Here is a 23,413-nt window from a genome sequence, read left to right on the forward strand (position 1 = left end):
CTGGAAGAAAAGAATATGTTTGAAATCAATTTAATTTTTTCATTTGACCCTTGAAAACAAACTATGTACTTATGTGGGAAATTGGAAAAGACATTTCGCCTCAAGTGAAAGCTTGAACATCCTTAGATAAAGAAACTGAGAAGAGTCACTTCTTATGTTTGCACTGGATATTGGCCTTTGCCAAGCCCAGTCTACTCTTCCCCAACCTCTGCCTTCAAGGAGAACTCAATGTGGGTGGACCAATTCAGGGTCAGCGTGAAGAAGAGTGCTTATGCATGGAGGTATTCTGGAGGCTTCACTTAGTCTACCGAATGACACAGGCAAACATCAATGGGATCCTGACCTGGACCAAAAAGAGGCACAGGGACGTGTCGGATTTACAAGTTTGGATGCTTTATTACCTAAAGTCAAAGGGGAAGATAAAAAAGCGGTTTTATTTACCAAGCAAGGGCAGTGGGCCTATGGAAAGCTTTGGCTCTTTTTGCTAAGCTGTCAGATGTTTGAGGCAGCTGGCCAGACGGCTGTGTTTTAAATCCAGGCTTAACATTTTCGAGGCTGCTGAATAATGTAGATCCTTTTCAGTGGAACAACCTTCTCCAGAGCAGGTGTGGGTTTTTGATGTGCCATGTGCACTGTTGCTGTAAATTTATGGTTGAGCTAAAGGTGAGAAGGGAAGAAAAAATAAGCATATTGGATCTTCTTGGTCATGAAATATTAAACTAGTAGAAAGTGATATGGTTGATCAAGGGAATCTCACAATTTTGTTTGTTTGTTTGATAATCTCTCTCTTTTTTTTCTTCCATACTATTTCTAGCCCTGAACCCAAGGGAATACATTTTAACTTGGGTTTTCTCTCATTTACTGTCTTTAATTTTTAAAAATTCTAATTGACGTTTTAAAAACTAGGAATGGTTAATTGTGTCTGCATCAGTTCTCTGTGGTGTTAGCAATTATTCTGGCACTAGTATGCATCTATGAATCACTGACTTCTAAGAAGGCTACAGGGACATTGGAGAAGATCCAGAGTGGTGGCAAAAAACCCTCAATTGTCAAAAGAAATAAAGAACCTCTGAAAGAAGTTAAGAGGTGTTAGGGTTGTTTATTAGGGTAACTATGTACATTTGCTATTTTTTGAGGTCAAAAATGGTGTGATATTGGCCATTCCATATTGTTCAATCTAAGCCCAGTGAAGAGAAGGCTGTGGGATGGCTTACTAGCCTCAGGGAACAAAAGTTCTCATTAGTCTTCTCCACAGAAGACATCTGTGAGTAAATAAACTTAAATAGACTTATTAACACAGGCTGAGACTTTATGACAATAAGAGACATTTCATATGGAACCCAGAGATCTTGTGGAATTTACATTAATGATAACTCAAGATAGAAAGCATGCCCAATGCTGCTGAACACTTCAGACATGGTTTTCCTAGAGGAGAATTTGGACCCAGTGACCTTTTGGGTCCATGCTAATTCTTGGTCTCCAAGTCCATCAATATATAAAATAACCTAAAGAAACCTCCCTTGGCCAGCAAGGAAGGGATGTCTCAGCTCAACAGGAATTTAACTTATCACTATTGAACTTAGATGCCCTTGCCTTGACACTCAAATTAAATAAAAGGGGAGATTAACTGTTCATGACCCCAGCCATCCCGTTGTTTATGGTTTGTTTGGACTCTTCTAAGCCAGGAAAAACATATGTGCCTTATATTTCTTCTCAAATGTCTCTGCCCAAGCCCTAGTCACACAGCAGTCCCTTTCATATGAAACGTAACTCCAAAAAGTCCTTTCTTCTTGGTTTTAAAAAATTAAACACACTGGAAGAATATACACTGAAATGTTAGCAATGGTTACCTCTGAGGATAGAATTATGGGCAATGCCTAGTCTTTTTCTTTGCTTTATTTATCAGTACTTGATTTTTTTTCTTTTACAATGAGCAAGTACAAGTTATACAATAATTAAGCCCAAGGAATATCTCTGCCAACATTCTAGCAGAATGGAAAAAACCCATAATGAGGTATTGATCATAAATGTTGCATTAGAGCCTAGAAAAGACATGATGACTCTTTTTTGGTCAGATCAGTTATCACCAGGCCATATGATGTGCACTTTACAATGTGGTAAGGGCAGAATGTGTTGTTTTGCTTTGGTTTTCTTTTAACATTAGATCCGGAAGGAAATTAAAGAGGTCACTGACTTCAGTAGTTTACTTCCAGACCGGGTATCTTTAGTCTCAACTAAAATAAAGGAATTATTTCAGGTTAGCTTTAAATCACATTTGAGAGATTGAAGGTAGGAAGAAAAATTTGACAAGTTAGTTAAGGTAAAAGGGGGTGAGAAGGAAAACAAAAAAATACTGATATAACAGAAATTTGGGCAATTAGCCAAGGTTAGGTAGGGTAAGAGGACAAGTTGGGACGGAACAAAGAAAGCCACATGTTGATTGTTGTTCTTAAGTGTGAAAGAGAAGATGGGTGGAGATGGGACAAGACAAAGGAAAGGAGAGTGGTGTTAGAATAAGTGATAGAAGGTACTTGCTGCTTAGTTCGACACTAACTTGTTATTTGATCATCTCCAGAGTGATCTCCACAACTTATGAGCTACATTGTTTGGGCATTTAAAAAAATGTGGTAAAATATACAAAACAAAATTTTTCATTTTAACCATTTTAAAGTGTGTGTACAGTTAGACTAGTAGCACTAAATACATTCCCATTATTGCACAACTATCTTAGAACTTTTTCATCATCCAAAACTGAAACTCGGTTCCAATTAAACAGTAACTCTCCATTCCCTTCTCCAAGCCTCTGGACACCACCATTCTACTTTCTATCTCTATGAATCTGACTACTCAGGGCACCTCCCATAAATGCAATCATGCACTATTTGTCCTTTTGTGTATGGCTTATTTCACTTAGCATAATGTCTTCAAGGTCCATCCATGTTACAGTATGTGCCAAGATTTCCTTCTTTTCTAAGGCTAAATAATATTCCATTGTAGATACATATATACTATGTTTTGTCTATCCATCATCCATTGATGAATACTTGGTTAAGATCTTTTCACCATTTGGCTATGTGAATAATGTGGCTATGAATACTGGTGTACAACTATCTGTTCAGAGTCCCTACTTTTAATTCTTTCAATATATGACAAGACTATATTGGAAGAAGTAGAATTGCTGGAGCATATGGCAATTCTCTCTCTCTCTCTTTTTCTTTTTTCTTTTTGAGTTGAGGTTTTGCTCTGTCACCTAGACTGGAGTGCAGGGGTGCAATCTCTGCTTGCTACAACCTTGAACTCCCGGGCTCAAGTGGTCCTCTTGCCTCAGCCTCTCGAGTAACTGGGACCTCAGGCATGTGCCACCATGCTGGGATAATTTTTTAATTTTTAGTAGAGACAAGGTCTTTCTATGTTGCCCAGTCTGGTCTCGAACTCCTGCGCTCAAGCGATTCTCCTGCCTCAGCCTCCTAAAGTGCTCGGATTCCAGTTGTAAGCCACCGCACCCAGCCTGATATGGCAATTCTATGTTTATTTTCTGAGGAACCACCACATTGTTTTCCACAGCAGCGGCGCCATTTTACATTCCCACCAGCAATACAGAAGTGTTAAGGGTTACATTTTAACTAAGGTATTCAACCGAAGTTCTAAAAGCACTGCTCAACTTCTAAGAAGAGAAATGCCACAGATTAGAATATTTGGGAAACAAAGTCAGCCCCTGTGGCCCACTGGCCATCTGTGAACTGATTAGGGAGAGTTTGAGAGAAGAGAAAATCAACAGGATTGAGAAGGAAGTAGAAATAATTCTGGCAAAGATAATAAGAAACTACCCATAATTGTTAAGCTATAAGAGTACAGGTTTTGGAGTGCCAGGTACAGGGTTTCATAGCAACTTGAAAATATGATAAAAGAAAAGTCAAGTTCTCCTTCTCATCTCCCTACCTGCCTCAGTCAGGAGCATCCTGAGGCAGGACTTGGGTCTATGGGTGAGGAGACTATAAAGAATCTTCCGTCAGAGTTGGTGAAACTGTCAATAAAATGGTCCTAAATGTACTAATTCTCTGTTCTAGGTTTTATATCAATGGAGATAGGAAAAGTTTATTTTCAAGTCTAAACTAGAAATAAGTAGAAATAGCTTTCCAGAGTACAAGCTACAACCAGCTGTGTTTTAGTCTGACATTTTAGCTTTGGGGAAGCTGTGGAATTTTCATCATTAGTCTTTGTAAAACGATCATGTTTGTAGAATGAAAGGTGTTTCTTGTCTCATTCATTAGGGTAAGAAATCTAGGGTAACCCTACGAGAGAAAGAATTCAAAGGCAGTATACGTATAAGGATCCTGCCTTGCTGCGGCTCCATTACAGGGGCAACATATTGAACTTGGAAAGTGGATCAATAGAAACTTCCGCATCGAGAATTTACCTTCATCTTGGGTAGCTGCGACCTGAGAACCTATATTTTTCATTTCAGAGGAAAAGCAAAAGAAGTGTGACAAAGGTCTTTATGACTAGAGCCGTGAAATTCTAGATGCAAGAAAATCAGCTGCAGGTTTTGTTTCAGAGCCTGAAGTTGGGTAGTATTAGCACACTGGCAGCACTTTCATTCATCTTTCCAGGGTGTTAACTTCCAACTCGAATGTTGGCACTTAAATTTCCACACCCCGTTAAGCAAAGTGCTTAAAACAAAACATTCAGCTCTTGTCGATGAAATTCGAGGATACTCCTACAGTGATATTAATCTACAAAACAAGAGAAGCCTTTTAAAATTTGCAGATGCCTTTGATAGTTTTCTCTCCCCCAGGATCCCATTTCACGTACATCTCACTGACTTTGGCAGTGGTGATCCGAAGTCTGGCAGCTTGAAAAAAAGTAACCCCAACTTTCACCAGGCTTCTGCAATCCACCTCCACACCATAATGCAACCCCATGACTGATGTTTTAACTGGATACTTTTATGTTCTGAGAAGTTTCACAACTATTGCCAAATTTAACTGCCATGTCCAGAGGATTAATATATTTGGCAGTATCATTCTCGTTCACTCCCTGCCTTAAAAGAATTTTTTAACAGTAAATGAACAAGCACAATCCCAGAGAAGCTACGTGACATCTAAAAGGTCAAATACTTCTAGGTAGTGGGTGGAACTTGGGCTAAGACCAGGTCGTCCAGATTTCTAGCCTAGAGAGCTTTCAGGTTACATAACTTGTTTTCTGCAGGAATACCATGTTATGTGTTCTGCCATGGGAAACATGAATTCTCTTATCATTTAGGGCTTCAAGAGGTGGGGAAGGCTGGCTGGAGAGGTGGGGAGGAAAGGAGAAATGGGGTGGGGTGGGAGAAAGCAGTCTGTGTGGAGGAAGATGTCGGGGGGTAGATTCTAGGCTGCTTCTTACTTTGATTTACACAATTCCAGCCCTTTGGGGATTATTTTTCAATCTCCAAAATTTGAAACCCCATGTTGATTTTAAAGTAGGAATCCAGAGATGAATAACATACAGATAAAATTTTCCTGCCATGGTTGAATGGTTGATGAGATCCTATGGAGAGGGGTTGCTTTAGAGACTTAATTTCTTAAAATAAGTATGAGAAAGAACACGAATTCTTGGGACTAGATGTGACTGTAACTGAGGGCACGAACAAATGTTAATAAATGCAGAAGATATGACTCTCAATTCTGCTATTACATTTATTCTGACCAACTGTATATTGTTAGGTCTCTTTGGTAATACATACTGTGAGGAGAATCATTGTAATACAGGGAAAATTTGTTAAAAAATACCTGTATTTCTGTATCTTTTATATATCGTTTCCTGTATTTTTAAAATCAGCCTATGCAGCATGGCTTTTTAGTTTTAAAAATCAAAGTATTTGCCTACAGTAAAATTTATCCTTTTTAGTGTGCTGCTTTATGACTCCTGACAAGTACATACAGTTTGTGACTACAACCATGATCAAGATAAATAACCGTCCCATCATTTCCCCAAATTCCCTCTGGTCATTTGTAATCAACCCTTCCTACTCAGCCCCAGACAACTGCTGATCTCAGTAGATCTAGTGGTCAGTAGATCTCAACCCTAGGTTGACTTTTATTGTGAAATCCTACTAGGTTTGAGGTTGAATGAGGGATCGGTGGGGAGATTTTTCCTAGCTGTAGGGAAACACATGGATCCTGCCAATGTTGGTTTTTGAGATAGTCCCTTTTGGTAATCTTGGAACTTATTTTTGTTGCTGGTGCTTTACGCTTTACCTGGGATTCCAAGTGATGGTGGGATGCAGGCCTGGAAACAAGATATCACTTGCTGAGGGCTAACTGTCCTAGCACTGTGCATGTATTATGTAACTTCATTTTAGTCTTAACCATGTCCCTGTGAAATAGATACTGGTACTCACATTTCCATTTACAGATAAGAAAAGAGGAGCACAAAAAAGTGACAAAACCTTCCCCAGGACACAGAGCTAGTGAGTGACACAGCCAGCGCAGGGCAGCCTATGGCTGGTGCTAGGACCTGCTCTGCTAACCAGTAACTTGTGCAATCTTAGCCACAGTCCTACTCGTCTAAACACTGAGCTGAGTGCAAAGGTATATTTTTAAAAATAGGTATAGTTGCTGTTAAAAATATATGTATTTTTTTGAGAAGGAGTTTCACTTTTGTTGCCCAGGCTGGAGTGCAATGGCGTGATCTCGGCTCACTACAACCTTTGTCTCCCAGGTTCAAATGAGTCTCCTGCCTCAGCCTCCCAAGTAGCTGGGATTACAGGCATGTGGCACCACGTCTGGCTAATTTTTCTGTATTTTTAGTAGAGACGGGGTTTCACCATATTGGCCAGGCTGTCTTGAACTCCTGACCTTGTGATCCACCCACTTCGGCCTCCCAAAGTGCTGGGATTATAGGCGTGAGCCACTGTGCCTGGTCTGTTAAAAATATTTCTGCATGAACTGCCGCGCCTAGCCTGTTAAAAATATTTTTAACAGCACACCATTTCAATGTTCTCTTATGGGTTCCAAACACAACTGATTATTATTGTTAAGTATTGTTACTTAGGGAAGAGATTATTCTTTTTATCTTGGAAATGAAGTGATACGTCAAAGACACATGCATGTCATATATCTATAAGACACAATGTAGACTCTGGTATCATACCTAACATACAGCATAACCAGCCTTTACTGACCATTCCTTTTCAATACTTTATTTTGAGTTAGCAAATATTTCAGGGGAACATGTCAATTCTATCCAGTTCCACTTACAACTGTGGGCATTCTCTTGCCCTAAGGAAGACGTGTTTAGTGGGCAGGAGCAACAGAATGTAAGATGTAGGAGCAGGCAGCTTGAGTTACCCTGGTAGGGTATCATGCATCAGCCCTGCCTCTGAAGCCAGGAAGGCAGAGTCACTTGTGACTTCACCCTAAATCGATCTGAGTGGAGAACCAAGCCTCCCATGTGAGAAGGCTCTGTAGCTATGGCTCATCAAGATCTTATCTTGTACAATATCTGCCCTGTAACGTTATGGACTTTAGATATACTGTCTCATTTCACTGTCATAAAACCAATGCTACTAACCCAAACAGAGTGCAAAGAGGTTACTCTGTGCTGAGACTCTTCCAAGACCTTCATGTCTGTGAGCTCACCGTCTCCACATCCAACCCTATAAGCTGTGCACTCTTCCTTACCTCCATCATACACATGGAACTGAAGCACAGGATAAGTCACTTGCTCAAGGTCATACAGATGGTGGTGAAGCCAGTGCCAAATGGGGGGCCCAGGGGCTAGCTGCACTAATCTTTTTCAAAGACTGAGCTGGTGGTTCTCAGACATCTGATTTTGGCTGCAACAGCAAGTCTTCCTTCTACAGAGGATGCTCTGTCCTGCCCCTTCCATAAACATGTTAGTAGCTGAAAGAGTGGCTCTTTATTACCTTGACTATAATGTACCTGCCTATTAGACATAGAATAAGGGCCCTCACTCAGCTCACCTACAAAATTTGAAAATGAACTTTTGAATCTAGAAAACTAAACCACTGTCTACTTGGTAAGAGTTTTCTGAGTTTCTAGAACTACTTAGAAAGAATTCAGGATATATGGCCAGGTGTGGTAGCTCACGCCTGTAATCCCAGCATTTTGGGAGGCCAAGATGGGCAGATCACCTGAGGTTAGGAGTTCGAGACCAACCTGACCAACATGAAGAAACCCCGTCTCTACTAAAAATACAAAATTAGCTGGGTGTGGTGGTGCCTCCCTGTAATCCCAGCTACTTGGGGGGCTGAGGCAGGAGAATCGTTTGAACCCAGGAGGTGGAGGTTGCAGTGAACCGAGATTGTGCCATTGCACTCTAGCCTGGGGAAAAAGAGCAAAACTCCTAAAAAAAAAAAAAAAAAAAAAAAGAAAGAAAGAGAGAAGAAGGAATTCAGGATATAGAAGTAAAAATAGTCCTGGTCAACTATGTTTATAAACAGACTTACATACCCACCTGGTGCCTAGCCTTCCTCTAACCCTAGACCATACAACACTCTCTACCACCCACCCTCTCCTCAAATAAAATCTCTCCTTAAAGGAATGCGGGGGCAGGGAGGAAGGTCAAAAACTGCTGAAGCCCCACGCCACAGGCTGCCTTTCATAAAAACATGCCAATGTTTCCAAGAAATATTTGGGATGGAAAGTACCTTTCTACAAATTCAGTATCATGATTCCCACTTTCTTTTTTCTTTTTGAGATGATTTATTAAATGAACACTTCAGGAATTTGAGAGAAACAGCTTCTCCCACTCAAATCACTTTGTGTTCCTCTGACCGAGAACAAATTCTTTCACAAGGACATCAAACCTTTGGCTTGGAAAAAACCTCAGTGGTCATCAGCTCATTCACCCATACAGCCGGATCTGCTGGGCAAAGACTGACTTGGAGCGTCACGTTATTTGCCCATGGCTTACCTTCTCCAGCGCATCATTCAGGGCATCCAGCGTCTGTATTTTGGCAGCATTTGCAATGGCACTGTGAAGATGAAAAGAAACTTCAAATAGGACTTAAAAACTTTCCCACTGAAGAGACCACATGATTTATACAGAGGGCTGTCTCTCTGGCCTTTTAAGCTTTCACTCTGCTTAGGAACATCTAGAAGACACAGATTTTGCCTCTGTGTACACACAACAAGCTTTGCAGGCCAAGTTACTATTATTGCTTTTTTTTTCTTTTTTTTTTTGAGATGCAGCTTCACTCTTATTGCCCAAGCTGGGGTGCAATGGCTCAATCTTGGCTCACTGCAACCTCTGCCTCCTGGGTTCCAGAGATTCTCTTGCCTCAGCCTCCTGAGTAGCTGGGATTACAGGTGCGTGCCATCATGCCTGGCTAATTGTTTGTATTTTTAGTAGAAATGCAAACCATGTTAGCCAGGCTAGTCTTGAACTCCTGATCTCAGGTGATCCACCTGCCTCGGCCTCCCAAAGTGCTGGGATTGCAGGCATGAGCCACTGCACCCAGCCATTACTTTTTTTTTTTTTAACTTTTAAATTGAAATATATACAAAAACATGCACATATTATAAGAGTATAGACTGAATAAAATCGAAACTGCTAGTCAAACCAGCTGCCACTAAGGATAACCACTAGCCTGACTTATAGCCCCAAAGACTAGTTCTGACTGTTTTTGTACTTGATAAAATGAACCATCTATAGCTCATACTCTTTAGTGTCTGGCTTCTTTCTCTCAGGCCATGTTATTTTGTAGGAGAGTTTCAATCAGGGCCAATTCTACAGTACAATGTCTTGAAGAAACTCCACACTTGGCATATATATTTTTTTTCCGGATGCTTTGTGTTGGTTCGTAAAAGCTATTAGGAAGTAGACATGGATTGATGATGTTTGGAAAATTCTGGTCTAGGGCATATTTTTAAAAAGCTATTCTCTAAGATGACATAAAAAGGAATGTTTGTCCATGAAAACAAGGCTTTCCTAATCTGTGCACTCGTGCCCTGGTAGGAGATGTAAATAGAAGAGGGATATATATGTGGCGTTAATGATACTTAAGCCTAGGGTCTCCCACTACAATGGTTCCTTCCAAGGCCCTGGGAGGGGCTCTATCCATTTCATATTGGTAATTTTTGTTTATTTTTCTTTAAAATGGCCCTGAAAGTCTGTATGTTTCAAGCTCCACGTAACCTGTTTCTGTCCCTGGAACTTAGGGCAAGAGCTCTCCTTTGCTGTTTAAGTTGTATAATAGTGCAATTCTAGTCATTTAGCCACTATTAGAAAACAACTGAGTTTTTTTCTCTTTCTTTTTTAAAATTTTTCCCCTGCTGTTCTCATGATAAACAATTGACTTTTTAAAGAAGGTTCTAATCACCACCTTATTACTCTCTAGCCAACTCCACTGCCTGCATTGTTCAGCGGCTGTCAGGCTTAATAGTAAATCCCCGGTGGCTCAAGCCTGTAATCCAAGCACTTTGGAGGCCAAGGCGGGCGGATCACCTGAGGTCGGGAGTTCAAGACCAGCCTGACCAACATGGTGAAACCCTATCTTTAAAAAAAAAAAAAAAAGGTAAGTCCCATTTTTCTGAGATGCAGAGAAATGAATGCCTGTCCATTGGCTGCCTGCTAGTAAGTAATTTCCAAGACAAAATGCTTTAGTTCCTGAGCCCCTGGCTCAGGCAGGTTAATCAGTGTCACAATAAGCAGGGCGCATGTGTGAGTCAGGTTTTAGATACAGAATAGGTCTCAAAATTAATCAGCTTGCAATTCAATTGCAGTCTGATATCACTTACAGAATGCATTCACTGTTCTAGGAATTGTCCTAGATGCTGGGTCAGAAGATAAATAATGTGTGACCTCCACTCTTGAGGACATACAGCTTCCCTTTTGTTATGTGATGGTTAGTTTCTGGTATCAGAAATAACAAATGACTTGCTGCCAATGGGGCAAATCTGCATTTCATTCTAAAGTGGAGGGAGGCAAATCCTCAAAAAATTTCTTCCCAGAAACTGGGAAAAAATATTTAAAGTGATTTAAAAATAATTTTATAGAAAAGAATCAGAGAAGTACAATAGTCTATTTCCATTCTCTTTCTGAGATGGTTTAACTCTTAAGGAGGTGCCTCGAGCATCCTCTACTCAGTTCCTTTTGAATTACTCATCAATTGATCTGTGGAAATCATTTCAAAATTAATAGTCTCTGAAGCACTCCTCAGAAAGAACCAGTTCTGCATGTTTCTTGCTTTTTGAAATGCACTGGTTTTTCTTACCCAAGGCTGAGTGGTTGGGCCATTTGTGTACCTGATCCAGACCACAGCTCTGTGCTGAGTTCTGAGATGGTGCAGGCATTAAGGTAATGGCGGAAGGAGCAGGGGAAGGCTGCTCGGTACCTATGTGCCTTCCGGCTATGCCAAATATAGTGGCCATTACTTTCTAAATAATTCAGTGACAATTTAAAACAGAAAAGACATTTATTTTTAATTCAGGACATTTGCTTCAGCAGAAAGCATATTATGAAAACAGGGCCAGCCTAGGAACAATATTTTAAAGGCTCATCTGAAAATAGTCTAAAAGGATGGGGGTCAGGTTTAGGACATTTAGGACCATGCCTATTAAGTGCAAAGCCGCTGGGCTGGGCGCAGAGAGGAGAAGAATGGGTGGGGGTGGTGATGGGAGCCCTCTCAGAGAGAGCCCTCCAGGGGGTAGCCACATACCTTTCCCTACCCCTCACTTCAGGTCATTGCAGATCACATCCCCCACCCCCACCCCCTTCTCTAGCTGAGGCATAGGGAGCCTTGGTTTGTCCTAAAATAACTCCTGGAAGCAGAGTTATTCAAAACTCCTCAAGGTGATGGAGAAAAATTAAGAGTCCCTACCTTGTTTTCTCGAATCCTGTTTTTTTGCTATGTCTCTCCAAGATGCCAATTTCTTGTTTTTTGGAAATTCTCATTCCTCCAGCTTTTACTACAAACAGATAAAACCAGCATGAAAGTTAGAACAGTGAGAGAAGGCTTGCTTTGTTATTAAAGGTATGACTTACATTTGAAAAGAATTTTTGAACTTATTTTTTAAAGATCTAAACTTTCATAAAACAACACAATAAAACAATATATATATATATATGTTAACGAAGTGTGGGTGGAGGAAGGGCTGAGAGCTACTTGTTTGTGCTCGGAGAAGTGGAACCAAGGCTGATAAAGCAGAAGGTTACACCTTAGATTTAGGGAGGAGAATAACAACATACTCCCTTAGGCATTTCACTGAAAAACATTTTTTCTTATTATCAAACCAATTACATTCTTCACAATAGCAACTGACAATTACAGTATGACCCTCTGTTTTCCCACCAGATTAAAGTTTTGCATGGCTTGCATTTTTTTTTCCAACCAAAGCTTTCAAAAGCCAGATTCTGAGAGATGAGCCAAAAGACAGGGCACACAGTGATAAAAGGCATTTAATTCAACAGCAGTGGTTCTGATTCTACCAGATACCACCTTCCCTCCAGACCCCAAAACTCGGGTGTTGGCCAAGCTCAGATGTTCTAATGAGTAATTAAACTGCATTCATAATCCTGCCATTCAAGAGATCAATTAGTGTTAATTAGGCTACAGATGACCTAACAGCAATTCAAGTGTTTAACAATGTCAGATGAAATCAACTTTCCAAAAGGAACAATCCATTTCAGATAGCAAGTCAAAGCAAATACTTTTTTTCTGTTCCCAGGAAATTTGCACATCTAAAATCTGACAAGCTCAAATGAGAAAAAGCTAAACGGACATTGATTTGTTTGAGCCTGTTAATTCTTTTTATGAAAATGCCAGATTGGCAATTTTCTCAAACTGTGGTCCAATAAAGTGAAAAACAAAGAAAACCTATTTTATTTCTCCGTGCCCTTGTGAACTGACTTCATCATTGTTCTTTATTACTTAATTTATCATCTTAGTTATGTTATCTGCATAAGGCACAAAATTCACAAGGCATAAAAAGGTCTGCAGTCTCCCTCCTACCATTGTTTTTCAACTTCCTAGATCGGTTTACCTAAGTGTATGTGTAGAATAACGAATAACTGTGGACGAAGACACAGGAAGTTTATAACATTAGCAGTATCTTGGGAGATAATCTACGAAGCTGGGAAACAATGGTAGGAGGGAGACTGCAGACCTTTCTATGCCTTGCGAATTTTAAAGTGGGAAACACAAGGTGGGATTACCTGACTCAGGTTGAAAAAAGAGTGCAAAGAAAAACAGAAGCCCTCCTATGACACTGAAACAGATCCTAGTGAGGGACTGATGAATGTTCTAAAGAAAATTTATGAAGTTGGAGATGATGATATGAAGCGAACCATTAATAAAGTCTGGGTCAATCAAGAGAGAAGCAAGCCAAAGGAGACACAGAATTTTGAGACTTTAAAGTCCTTTTAGGAGCTGTGATGTGATGTGGAAATACTGATGTTTCCAATAAGGGAATGCTGGTGAGCTGCATATATAAATTTGACAGATAGCTATTTACATAGCCTTCTAAGAAAGGGCAGTGAAGTCTCCATTTCCTATTGGATTATTTATTTAAATAAAATACGCTTATTAACAACAACAAAATACAAAAAAAAAAGTGTCGGCCAAAGTACACATTCCTCTACATCTTGTTTATTTTCTTCATGTAATCACATATTTTAGAGAAAATTCCATATCTATATTTACATCTACATCTCTATATATCATGTGTGTGTTGTGTGTGTGTGTGTGTGTGTGTGTGTGTGTTTTGATACAGAGTTTCCCTGTTGTTGCCCAGGCTAGAGTGTAATGGCGTGATCTTGGCTCACTGCAACCTCTGCCTCCCCGGTTCAAGCAATTCTCCTGCCTCAGCCTCCCAAGTAGCTGGGATTACAAGTACGCGCCACCACGCCCAGCTAATTTTGCATTTTTAGTAGAGACGAAGTTTCTCCATGTTGGTCAGGCTGGTCTTGAGCTCCCGACCTCAGGTGACCAGCTTGCTTCGGCCTCCCAAAGTTCTAGGATTACAGTCGTGAGCCACCATGCCTGGCCGTGTTTTTTTTTTTTTTTTTTTTTAACATCTGCTTTAAGATTTTATTATATGAACATCCTGTGTTTACTTAACCAGTTCCCTAATGTAGGACATTGCATGTGTTTTTAATCTACTGCTATCACAAACAATGCTGCAATAAATATCCTTTTGTTACCGGAAAGAGGTGACTTGATCCAGACTCCAAGAAAGGGTTCTTGGATCTTGCATAGGAAGAAATTCAAGGTGAGTCACAGAGCTCAGTGAAATAAGCAAGTTTATTAGAAACTACTCCACGACAGAGTAGGGTGTCCTCAGAAATCGAGTGCACAAACACACTGTTGTTCAGTTTTTCTTATATAGGGATCTTGTCTTTGTAAAGACTAAACTGTGACTACATGCAGGTGAGCAGACAGCATGACAAGATTTATTATTCTCTGATTTGAAGAAAACCACCCTTGACATTTTAGTATGTGAGTACATCAAAGCATAACTGTTATTATCTTGAAAGATTATCGTTATGGGTATTGGCACATCTGGACTTTGCGTTGTTGTAAGAGTTTGTTCTTGCAGGCATTACCAAGCTGCTTCCTCGGCTGCAAACATCTTAGCACTGTGGGGTTGTGACTTGCTCATTTTAAGATGGAGGTGATTTTAAAATGGTGTCACTCTGGCTCTTTTGGGCTGTTGCTCTCCTAAAAGTTTTAGATACATAATTTTGCACAAATACAAGCACACCTGTGGGACAAATTCCTAAAAATGATCTTGTTAGTTCTTAAGAGTATGTGCGTCTGAATTTTGTTAAATCTTGCCAAATTGCCCTTTGTGGATGTTGGACCAGTTTATAGTCTCTCCAGCCACGATGACAGTGATTGTTCCTCTATACCCCTGTTAACAGTGCGAGCTACAAAGCATTTGGTTTTGTCAACCAGTAAGTCAAAAAATAAAGGTATCTCACTGTTTTAATTTGCATTTCTCATTTTTTATTAAAGGTTGGGCTTGGTTCTATGCTTTAGAAGCCGTTTGCATTTTCTGTAAGCTGTACAAATCTTTTGTCCTTTTCAATTGGATTGCTAGTCTTTTCCCTATCTTTTTCTTATTGACTTATAGGAGCCCTTTTTTTCATGAGATACATTGCAAATATAAAATATTATGTTGTACCAGTTACTGCTTTTTGACTTTATTAATGATGTTTTAGCCAGTCAGAAATTTGCTGTTTTTATGTGACCTTGTCAGTCTTGTATGGGTTTTCCATCACTAAGGATGTAAGGCCGGCTGCCTCGCTGAAGAGCCAAATGGACACACTTATCTCTCTGTGCTGTCTCCCCACACCTGCTCCTATCTGGTTTCTCCATGCAGGCTCCACACGCCCACTCCTGCATTCCTCACTCAACCCTTTCAAAATTTAAAAAGGCCGCGGAAGATTTGTCCAATGGCAGTTTAACATTAACCTCCCCAGCAAGTCAGCCTACCAATGAAACTGTCTGCTCTTTGTTTCCCTAACAATCAATCAAATCTCCTTACCAATGAAATTGTCTGCTCTTTGTTTCCCAATGACCAATCAACTACCTCCACTTCTTATAAAACCCCACGCCCTGAGAAGCCCATTGCGACTTCTCTGGCCCCTTCCTGGACCACAGAACCTCGCCCGGGAGCTGAATAAATTGGATTCTCATTTTTTCTCACTGGCCTCAGTTGCCTCATTTTAACTCGGCAATATACCTTACAAAGGAAATCTGATGTTATACCATTTAACCATTCTTGCGTTCATGGAATAAACTCCATTTGGTCATTTGAATTGCCAAGTTTAAAAAAAATATTGATTTATACATATAAGCCTCAGAAAATGCTATCTTTATACATTATCTGCTTTAAATTGTGTGTTTATATATATACACACACACACACATACTTTATATATATAAATTCTTTATACACGCATGGCACACAAAGTAATCAGCAACAAAATGAAATTATATGGAAACATTTCTGAATAGCTGAGGAATACAGGTGAAATAAATTAAGGGATGGACTTTTTCCAAAAGAACTTTTGAGGAGTGTGTGCCTCTGTATGGGAGATGGTGTCTGTCTGCTCATAGCACTGTTGTTTAATGCTAAGAAGAATCAAATAAGAGCTCTGGGGCTTGGGCCTTTGATAGACCTCCCCAGTAGTTTTCATTCTCCTTATGACAAGTGCCTTTCATACATGGTGTGCTACACATTTTCTTCTACCTTGACTAATTATTATCACGAACTACAGAAGCAAAATTGTTGAAGTTAAAATGAGAAGACCTGGCCGGGTGCAGTGGCTCACGCCTGTCATTTCAGCACTTTGAAAGGCCCAGGCAGGTGCATCACCTGAGGTCAGGAGTTTGAGACCAGCCTGACCAATATGGTGAAACTCTGTCTCTACTAAAAATACAAAATTAGCCTGGCATGGTGGTGGTAGACTGTAGTCCCAGTTACTACTAGGGATGTTGAGACAGGAGAATTGCTTGAACCTGGGAGGCGGAGGTTGCAGTGAGCCAAGATCATGCCACTTCACCACTCCAGCCTGGGTAACAGAGCAAGACTTCATCTCAAAAAAAAAAAAAAAAAAAAAAAAAAGAAAAGAAAGAAAGAAAGAAAGAAAAGAAAAGACCTTTGGAATGTTGAGTTTCATACCACTCATTTGGAAGGACGTTGACAATCTGAGAATCTTCAGAGGTGAATGACCAGAGTGAAGGCAGCCATGCCACATGAGGAACTAGGGAATCTGGTAAGATAACTCCTGAAGAAGCAAAGACTCAAGAGAGCTTAGGGTGCCATCTTCAAAGAGCTGAAGGGCTGTCATGAGGGCAGAGGAGCAGTTTACTGGTGAGGAAAGGTTACGTAGGGCTGGACAAATCTATTCCTCCTAAGCTCTGTGACTGTGAGCAAGACACTTAAAATGCCTCTCAGACTCAATCTCCATGTCCTTCAACAGGGAACAATATTAACTATTGTTGACAGGGTTGTTCTAGAAAACAGAGATGACTTAAGAACTTGGTGCATGGTAGGCACTTACTAATTATGAATTATTATTTATATTTATTTTACATGGTTCCAGAGGTGAGAATGAAGACCAAAGACTAAGAGTTCCAGAAAGACAGAATCTGGCTATTGTAACAGCTTGAATCAGTAATCAATATGAAATAGATTGCCTAATATGATAATGAGTTCTTATACCTCAATGTATTAAAGTGAAGGAAAGAAGTTATCTTGTCATGAACACCTTAGGAGAATTTTGGGGAATTCAGTGGAAGTTGAACTAGATTATGTTTATTATAAAGTCCTTATTATAATTTAAACTCTTCTCATCTACCTCCGAAAAATATCCATCACTCCTTTCCTTTTGGAAAGAACATAAGGCACTTAACAAAGAAATAAATCTCAAAAGAAAATTTTAAAGATCAGAAACGTGGGAGTTCTTCATTCTTAGGCACAATAAGATAGACATTTTAGGAAGAAGAAGAAAACAATCATCTCCGTCAGATTCCTCTTTCCATCCAGCAGTCTTTAAATCTCTCCGTCATAGGTCAGTGGGCTCTAACTCAGCAATTTAGGAATCATAAGGGAACCACACATTGGATTTCCAGAACACAGTTCTTGTACCAAACTTGTTCTGGTAGCTAATCTTACTTGGTCATCCATGTACAGTCGAAAGAAGCAGAAGAGAATAGTAGACTACAGATGGATGCACTGATACAGATTTGGGCTTTCACTGAACTGGGGTGATTGAACCAGATAGAGTTAGATTGTGGGAGGGTCATCTTAAAAGCTCTGCTGAGAACACCTTTCACAATCATCTCCTGGGGTCTAGACAAGCCATCATTCACAACCCAACACAATCACGTGCTTGCTTATTTTGCTTATACCAGATACCTCTGACTCCAGAGAACTTTTCAAGGTTTCACTGTATCTAAATCAATCAATTTAAGTTTGTAATCCTTGACATAACTCCATGTTTGGGGCTATCTTGCCTTTTGAATGTTTGCAGAAAGATCAACTGGAATTGGGCAAAGTAAAATATGAACTGATTTAACATTTTAACAGAATTTTGAGTACAAATATGTAAGTTAAGACTTTCAGTCCTTTCAATAATGAAGATGAACTAGAGATAGACAATGTTAAAAAGAGATATGCCCTTTCAGATAGTTTCGCTAGAAAACCTAAATTTATGTGGGGAAAAATGGAGCTTTGCTTTCCCGTCTCTGCATGAGAATTATACTCTTGTGACTGCTTTTGTAGTTTATACATTTTTAAAAATACACTGTTTAGTTTAGAATTCTAATACTCTTCTAGTTAAGATTTTCCAATCTTTTTCACAGTTTTTTGGTAGAGAGTAGTGAAGATAAACATAAGCCTGCAAAAAAAAAAAATTAGACTTTTTCCTTTACAAATCTGTGGACAATGTATGTGAAAAAGCTGAAAGGCACAAATGTTTGTGCAAACTCTGCCTTGTGACTGAGAACACCTATTTGAAGATTTAATGAAAAGTTTACATGTTTGCAAAATGCTTACTTTGCATGGACAATTTGTTAGCAAATTTTAGCCTGCCAATCAAGACCCCCAAAACCCTCATTAAGAGAAGACTGTGGAGCAAACAGAAAAGGCTTTCAAGCAAGAGGGCTTTGGCATGGGATCACCTGCATTTTCCAATTCCAGCTCCACTTCCCACTAGCTGTGTGGCTTTCGGCAAGTCCCTCAATCTCATTGAGTCTCCGTTTGCTCCTCTGTGAAACAACACTTCTCTGCAGGGCTGTTGCCACGTCTAGAGGTCTCTTTGCTGTGCCAGGTGCAGTTGGCATTGAATGGCAGCTATTCTTGCAGTCCTCAAATTCCTATCCCCTGGGGCAGCAGGAGGTGAATCTCACAGCCTTTCTCTTCTAACTTCATGGCTCTGGCCTGTTCCAATCCCCACAAGTTGACTTGAGAGACTCAAGCCTTTGGAGTGTGTGACGGTTTTCAAACGACCCTGGTCCATATGCAGTTTATGGTCATCCCCCATTTTCTGCATTAGTTTTACAATTGGGCATACTCCCCCCTCCAACTTCCCTCTCTCTTTAATGAGTCGGAAAACATATTCTCTTTAGGGATTCAGTGGCAACCCCTCCAATGGCTCAGACTCATTTGGCTTAGACCCAATTAAAAAATGCAGGAAACAGAGAAAAAGTCATGAACTACTGCTGTTCTTTCTATTCATCCTATATCTGGCTTCCTGGGATCACCTTCTACTCACACATTTTTGGTGCTGCTGTTCATATAATGGGGTTCTTCTGAAAGTGAGAGTGAGACAAATCAAGAAAGCAGAAAATTCCAAGCTCTGCTTACCGGAGTCCAGCCCACCTTGTGTTTTATGTAGTCTCATTTTACAACATAAATGTATAACCAGGGCTAACAGAGGTGCAATATATTATATTAATATGTGTTAAACGAAACCATTACCCACTCCATATGTAGGTAAGAAAGAGTTGTAGCTGGCTGAATTCTGAGTGATTTATTTACTTATTTCTTTTTTTTTTTTTTGACTGAGTCTAGCTCTGTTGCCTAGGCATGATCTCAGCTCACTGCAACCTCTGCCTCCCGGGTTCAAGCGATTCTCCTGCCTCAGCATCCTGAGTAGCTGGGATTACAGGCATGTTCCACCATGCCCGGCTAATTTTTGTATTTTTAGTAGAGATGGGGTTTCATCATGTTGGCCAGGCTGGTCTTGAACTCCTGACCTCAGGTGATCCATCCACCTCAGCCTCTGAAAGTGCTGTGATTACAAGCGTAAGCCACTGCACCTGGCTGAGTGATTTCATTTTTAACTGTGATGGGATAGGCATATATTTTTTCCATTGCAGTTTTCTTCTGTTCCAACTACTGCAATAATGTCTGATGCCACTCCAACATCAGGATGTCTTGTATTTGGGAGTGGGGTGTCGATAATTTCTTTTGATAGTGATGTGTTCTACCAGGCCTGCATTTTAAGGGTGCTGACATTCAGGTGCCAGGTACTTTACAAAGATGATCTCCTTTAATGATTCCAACAGACTTACTAAATAGATGTTATTTATTGCATCCTGTTTCAGAGATGAGGAAACTGAGGTTCGGAGATGTGGAATGAAATCGAGGTTCGAAGCCAGGTCTGTCTGATTCCAAAGGCTGTGTATGTCCCACCCTCCCCACCGAATCACATCATCTTTTCACTTGCAGGGATCTGTATTTTGCTTAGAAAAATCAAGTGAAAAATTAATAGAATTTTGGCACTTAATTGTTTTTTGTTCCATAAATAAAATTTTGCACCACCACAAACAGATTCAGACTTAAAATAAGTACCAAGACAGGCTGAAGGATGACGCTTCTTTGTTCCCTCGTGCTCAGTGGGGAGGCAAGTCTGCCTTCATCTCCATTCTAATTATCCAAAACCTCTTATCTGTAGTGTCACAGTTCATAATAATTAATTGTCATGCCAGAGGCATTGTGACATGCTTGATGGAGTCATGGTGTGCTATGTACACAGAGTAATTAGCAATCATTAGTGGAGGGGACAGAAAGTTCCCGGTGGTTTCATTCAAACTTCCATTTGGTTAAGTTTATCTCTGTATTCTTTGTGCATAAATATAGTTTAGCAAAACAGGTTTCGGCTTAGCCATTTTATGAAGGATTGGAGTGGAAATGACATGAAGAGAATGGAAGTTCTATTTTTTTCTTTTGTCTTTGTCTATGTAAGGAACCTCTTTTCCAATGATTTGCATATATATATATCCTGACTATTGGCTAGCATCATTAACTTTAAATACAGGTAATGTTAAATATTGCTAAATTTGATTACAAATATAAAATGTCAGTAATCTGCCAGAGGAGATCAGAGCAAGATGTCCAGAAGTGGAAACTCAGAAAGAGTAATAAAAATCTGGACTCTTTTTGGCTAGGCTACCTACCAGAGAGCCACTGAAACAATGTTACATTTTGACTCTCTGTGAAGACAATACCTGCCCTCACCCTCTGCAGCAAAGATTATTGAAGTCACCTTGGCCTAGAGGTGCCAGAGAATTAGGTAATAAATATGTTTTGTAAATGGAGAAAGGCAAGAACAAAGCAGGCAAGCTTTTGAGGTCTTTCTTAAGGAAAAAAGAAGGAAGACAGTTGGAAGAATAAAAAACTGACGAAAAATAGGCCTGTACACCTCAGCCAATGTATACGAACATATGGTTAAGTACAATAAAACTAATTTCCATATCCAGAGAGTCAATATAGATAGCATAAATTTAAAAAAAATTGTGGATGCTTTGCAAACACATTGACAGGTACCTTTTCTAGTCAGCCCCCTCAAGCCCTGTGTCTTTATCAAAAAGTACTTCTCAGCTTGTTAACAGGTAAACTACAACCTTGATAACACTGCCCAGCCCCAAAGCCTGAGGAGGGGGAAAGAAATGTGACTGTGGTCCTCTGTGCAGAAACTGGCCTGCCTGGGTAGGAAGTCAGAGGATGTACAGGCATCTTGGGGAGACCGAGTCTTATGGCCGGAATCTAAGGAGAAAGGTTTCCATGGTAGCAAATCATCTTCTTGGTGTGGATGTGTCACTGCTAACCTACAGCCAGGGAGGAAAGGTACAGCCTCTCTGCCTATGCCCTTCCGCAAGCACCAGATCCATACGCTCCCATAGGTAATTAGGCTTTCACTCACTGGGGGTCTGACAAATCCCCAGGTGGCTTCACACACAAGATAAGAAGGATCAAGGAGATAGGAGGAAGTCAGGCTGCGTGGAGTTAAAGTAATACTGGCTAGGCAGAGAAACTTTGGTCTGTTGGGGTGCTCCGTGGAAGGCATTGCCAGAAGAGGGGAGCCAGCACTAGCCTGCGGGACTGAGGGCAGGTGGTGGCCTACCTGCGGGAGGATGACCCCTTTTCCGGGGGGACAGCAGGTCTTGCATTTCATTTGCCATAGCGCGTGCCAGTGCCAGTGCCAGTGCTGGTGCTCTGGAGGCCGAATGCCAGCTGTGGCTGCCCCAACACAGCACCCGGCTTTATACAGACAGGGGGCAGGGCCCCTTAAGGGCATTGCTGAGCAGCAACAGGGCTTCTCATCCAGCTCTCTGGGAAACCTGCATCTCCTTGGCAAGTTTCTTTCTTCTTCCCTTCATCTGGGAAGGCAAAGTAGACGTCTACAGAAGACAGGATATTCCTATTTCCTTTCACAGGAGGAAAGGGAGAGGATGGAATTCAGTGGAATTCTTTTTCTCTCAAACTATTGACCCCTCGAGTGTGTAGAATGCACCTACAATGTAACAGGCTTTTGTCATATTCTGGCGTGACAAGGAGGGCAAGACAAGCTCTTTGATTCAGGACACCTGTAGTCTTTCTAAAGAGACAGACAGAGAACAAAGTGCTTGTCTTTGTCCCAGTTTTTGCAATTATAAGCATTTATACTAAGAAAATAATTGGAAACGTATACAGAGATTTCTGCACAAGGATGGTAATCACATGCTTCTTTTCTTTTTGAAATATTGATGGGAATTAACATAAACATCTCCAAATACAGAGGGATAGTTAAGGTGAGTCAAGGTCTCGCTGTGAGAGTACACCTTACAAATCATGTTTCAAATACTATTTAATGATGTAGAAATGTTAACGATAAGATAGTGAAAAAGTAGACCCGACACCAATCAATGCCAATTTTGTTAAAAAGGAAAAGTACAGCTTGAAGCTTAGACATTATTGGAATTCCAGCGCCAATCAAAGTTTAGCATATGGCAGATACTTATAAATGTTTCTTTGTTCTTCAGTACGGTTAAAAAACAACTTGAAGAGCAGTTGTCTGCTCTTCAAAAAACACTGTTAAGAAAATAAAAACAAACTACAAACTGGGAAAAAATATCTGTAAAATACATTTCTGATGAAGTACTGACATTTAGAATATATAAAGAATTCTTACAACTCAATAATAAGAAAGCAGACAACCCAATTAAAAAAGGGCAAACGAGGCCGGGCGTGGTAGATCATCATGCCTGTAGTTGCAGCACTTTGGGCGGCTGAAGCGGGAGGATCACCTGAGGTTGGGAGTTCAAGACTAGCCTGACCAACATGGAGAAACCCCTTCTCTACTAAAAGTACAAAATTAACCAGGCGTGGTGGCGCATGCCTGTAATTCCAGCTACTCAGGAGACTGAGGCAGGAGAATCACTTGAACCTGGGAGGTGGAGGTTGTGGTGAGCCAAGATGGTGCCATGGCCCTCCAGCCTGGGCAACAAGAGCAAAACTCCGTCTCAAAAAAAAAAAGGGCAAAAGATTCAAACAAAACTTTACAAAGTAAGGATACTGACAACACATAAGCATATAAAAAGATGCTCATGGGGAAATGCAAATTAAAGCCACAATAAAATACCACTACATATGAATTAGGATGGCTCAAGCTAAAAAAAAAAGGAAAATACAAA

At 40.3% G+C, this 23,413-nt stretch overlaps 1 protein-coding gene across 1 annotated transcript; it reads right to left on the minus strand.

Annotated features, from left to right (window-relative positions):
• Nucleotides 1-371: 371 nt before the first annotated feature.
• DAPL1 (death associated protein like 1) lies at nucleotides 372-21,978 on the minus strand. Its single transcript, XM_012454822.2, has 4 exons — nucleotides 21,865-21,978; nucleotides 11,828-11,915; nucleotides 8,920-8,980; nucleotides 372-657 (listed from the first exon to the last, which is right to left on the minus strand). The coding sequence occupies exons 1-4, from the start codon at nucleotides 21,920-21,922 to the stop codon at nucleotides 541-543; spliced, it is 324 nt and encodes a 107-aa protein (XP_012310245.2). The 5' UTR covers nucleotides 21,923-21,978; the 3' UTR covers nucleotides 372-540.
• Nucleotides 21,979-23,413: the final 1,435 nt, after the last annotated feature.

This window comes from Aotus nancymaae, unplaced genomic scaffold (assembly GCF_030222135.1).
Source record: "Aotus nancymaae isolate 86718 unplaced genomic scaffold, 86718_ANA_hifiasm-v0.15.2.pri h1tg000029l, whole genome shotgun sequence".
In the NCBI taxonomy this organism is placed as follows: domain Eukaryota; kingdom Metazoa; phylum Chordata; class Mammalia; order Primates; family Aotidae; genus Aotus; species Aotus nancymaae.

Coding starts and splice junctions, on each gene's coding strand:
- DAPL1 (XM_012454822.2), bottom strand. CDS start 21,922: ATGGCAAATGAAATGCAAGACCTGCTGTCCCCCCGGAAAAGGGGTCAT. Junction 11,916..21,864: donor AAGGGGTCATCCTCCCGCAG/GTAGGCCACCAC, acceptor ATCTGTTTGTAG/TAAAAGCTGGAGGAATGAGA. Junction 658..8,919: donor TGAATGATGCGCTGGAGAAG/GTAAGCCATGGG, acceptor TCTCACCTTTAG/CTCAACCATAAATTTACAGC.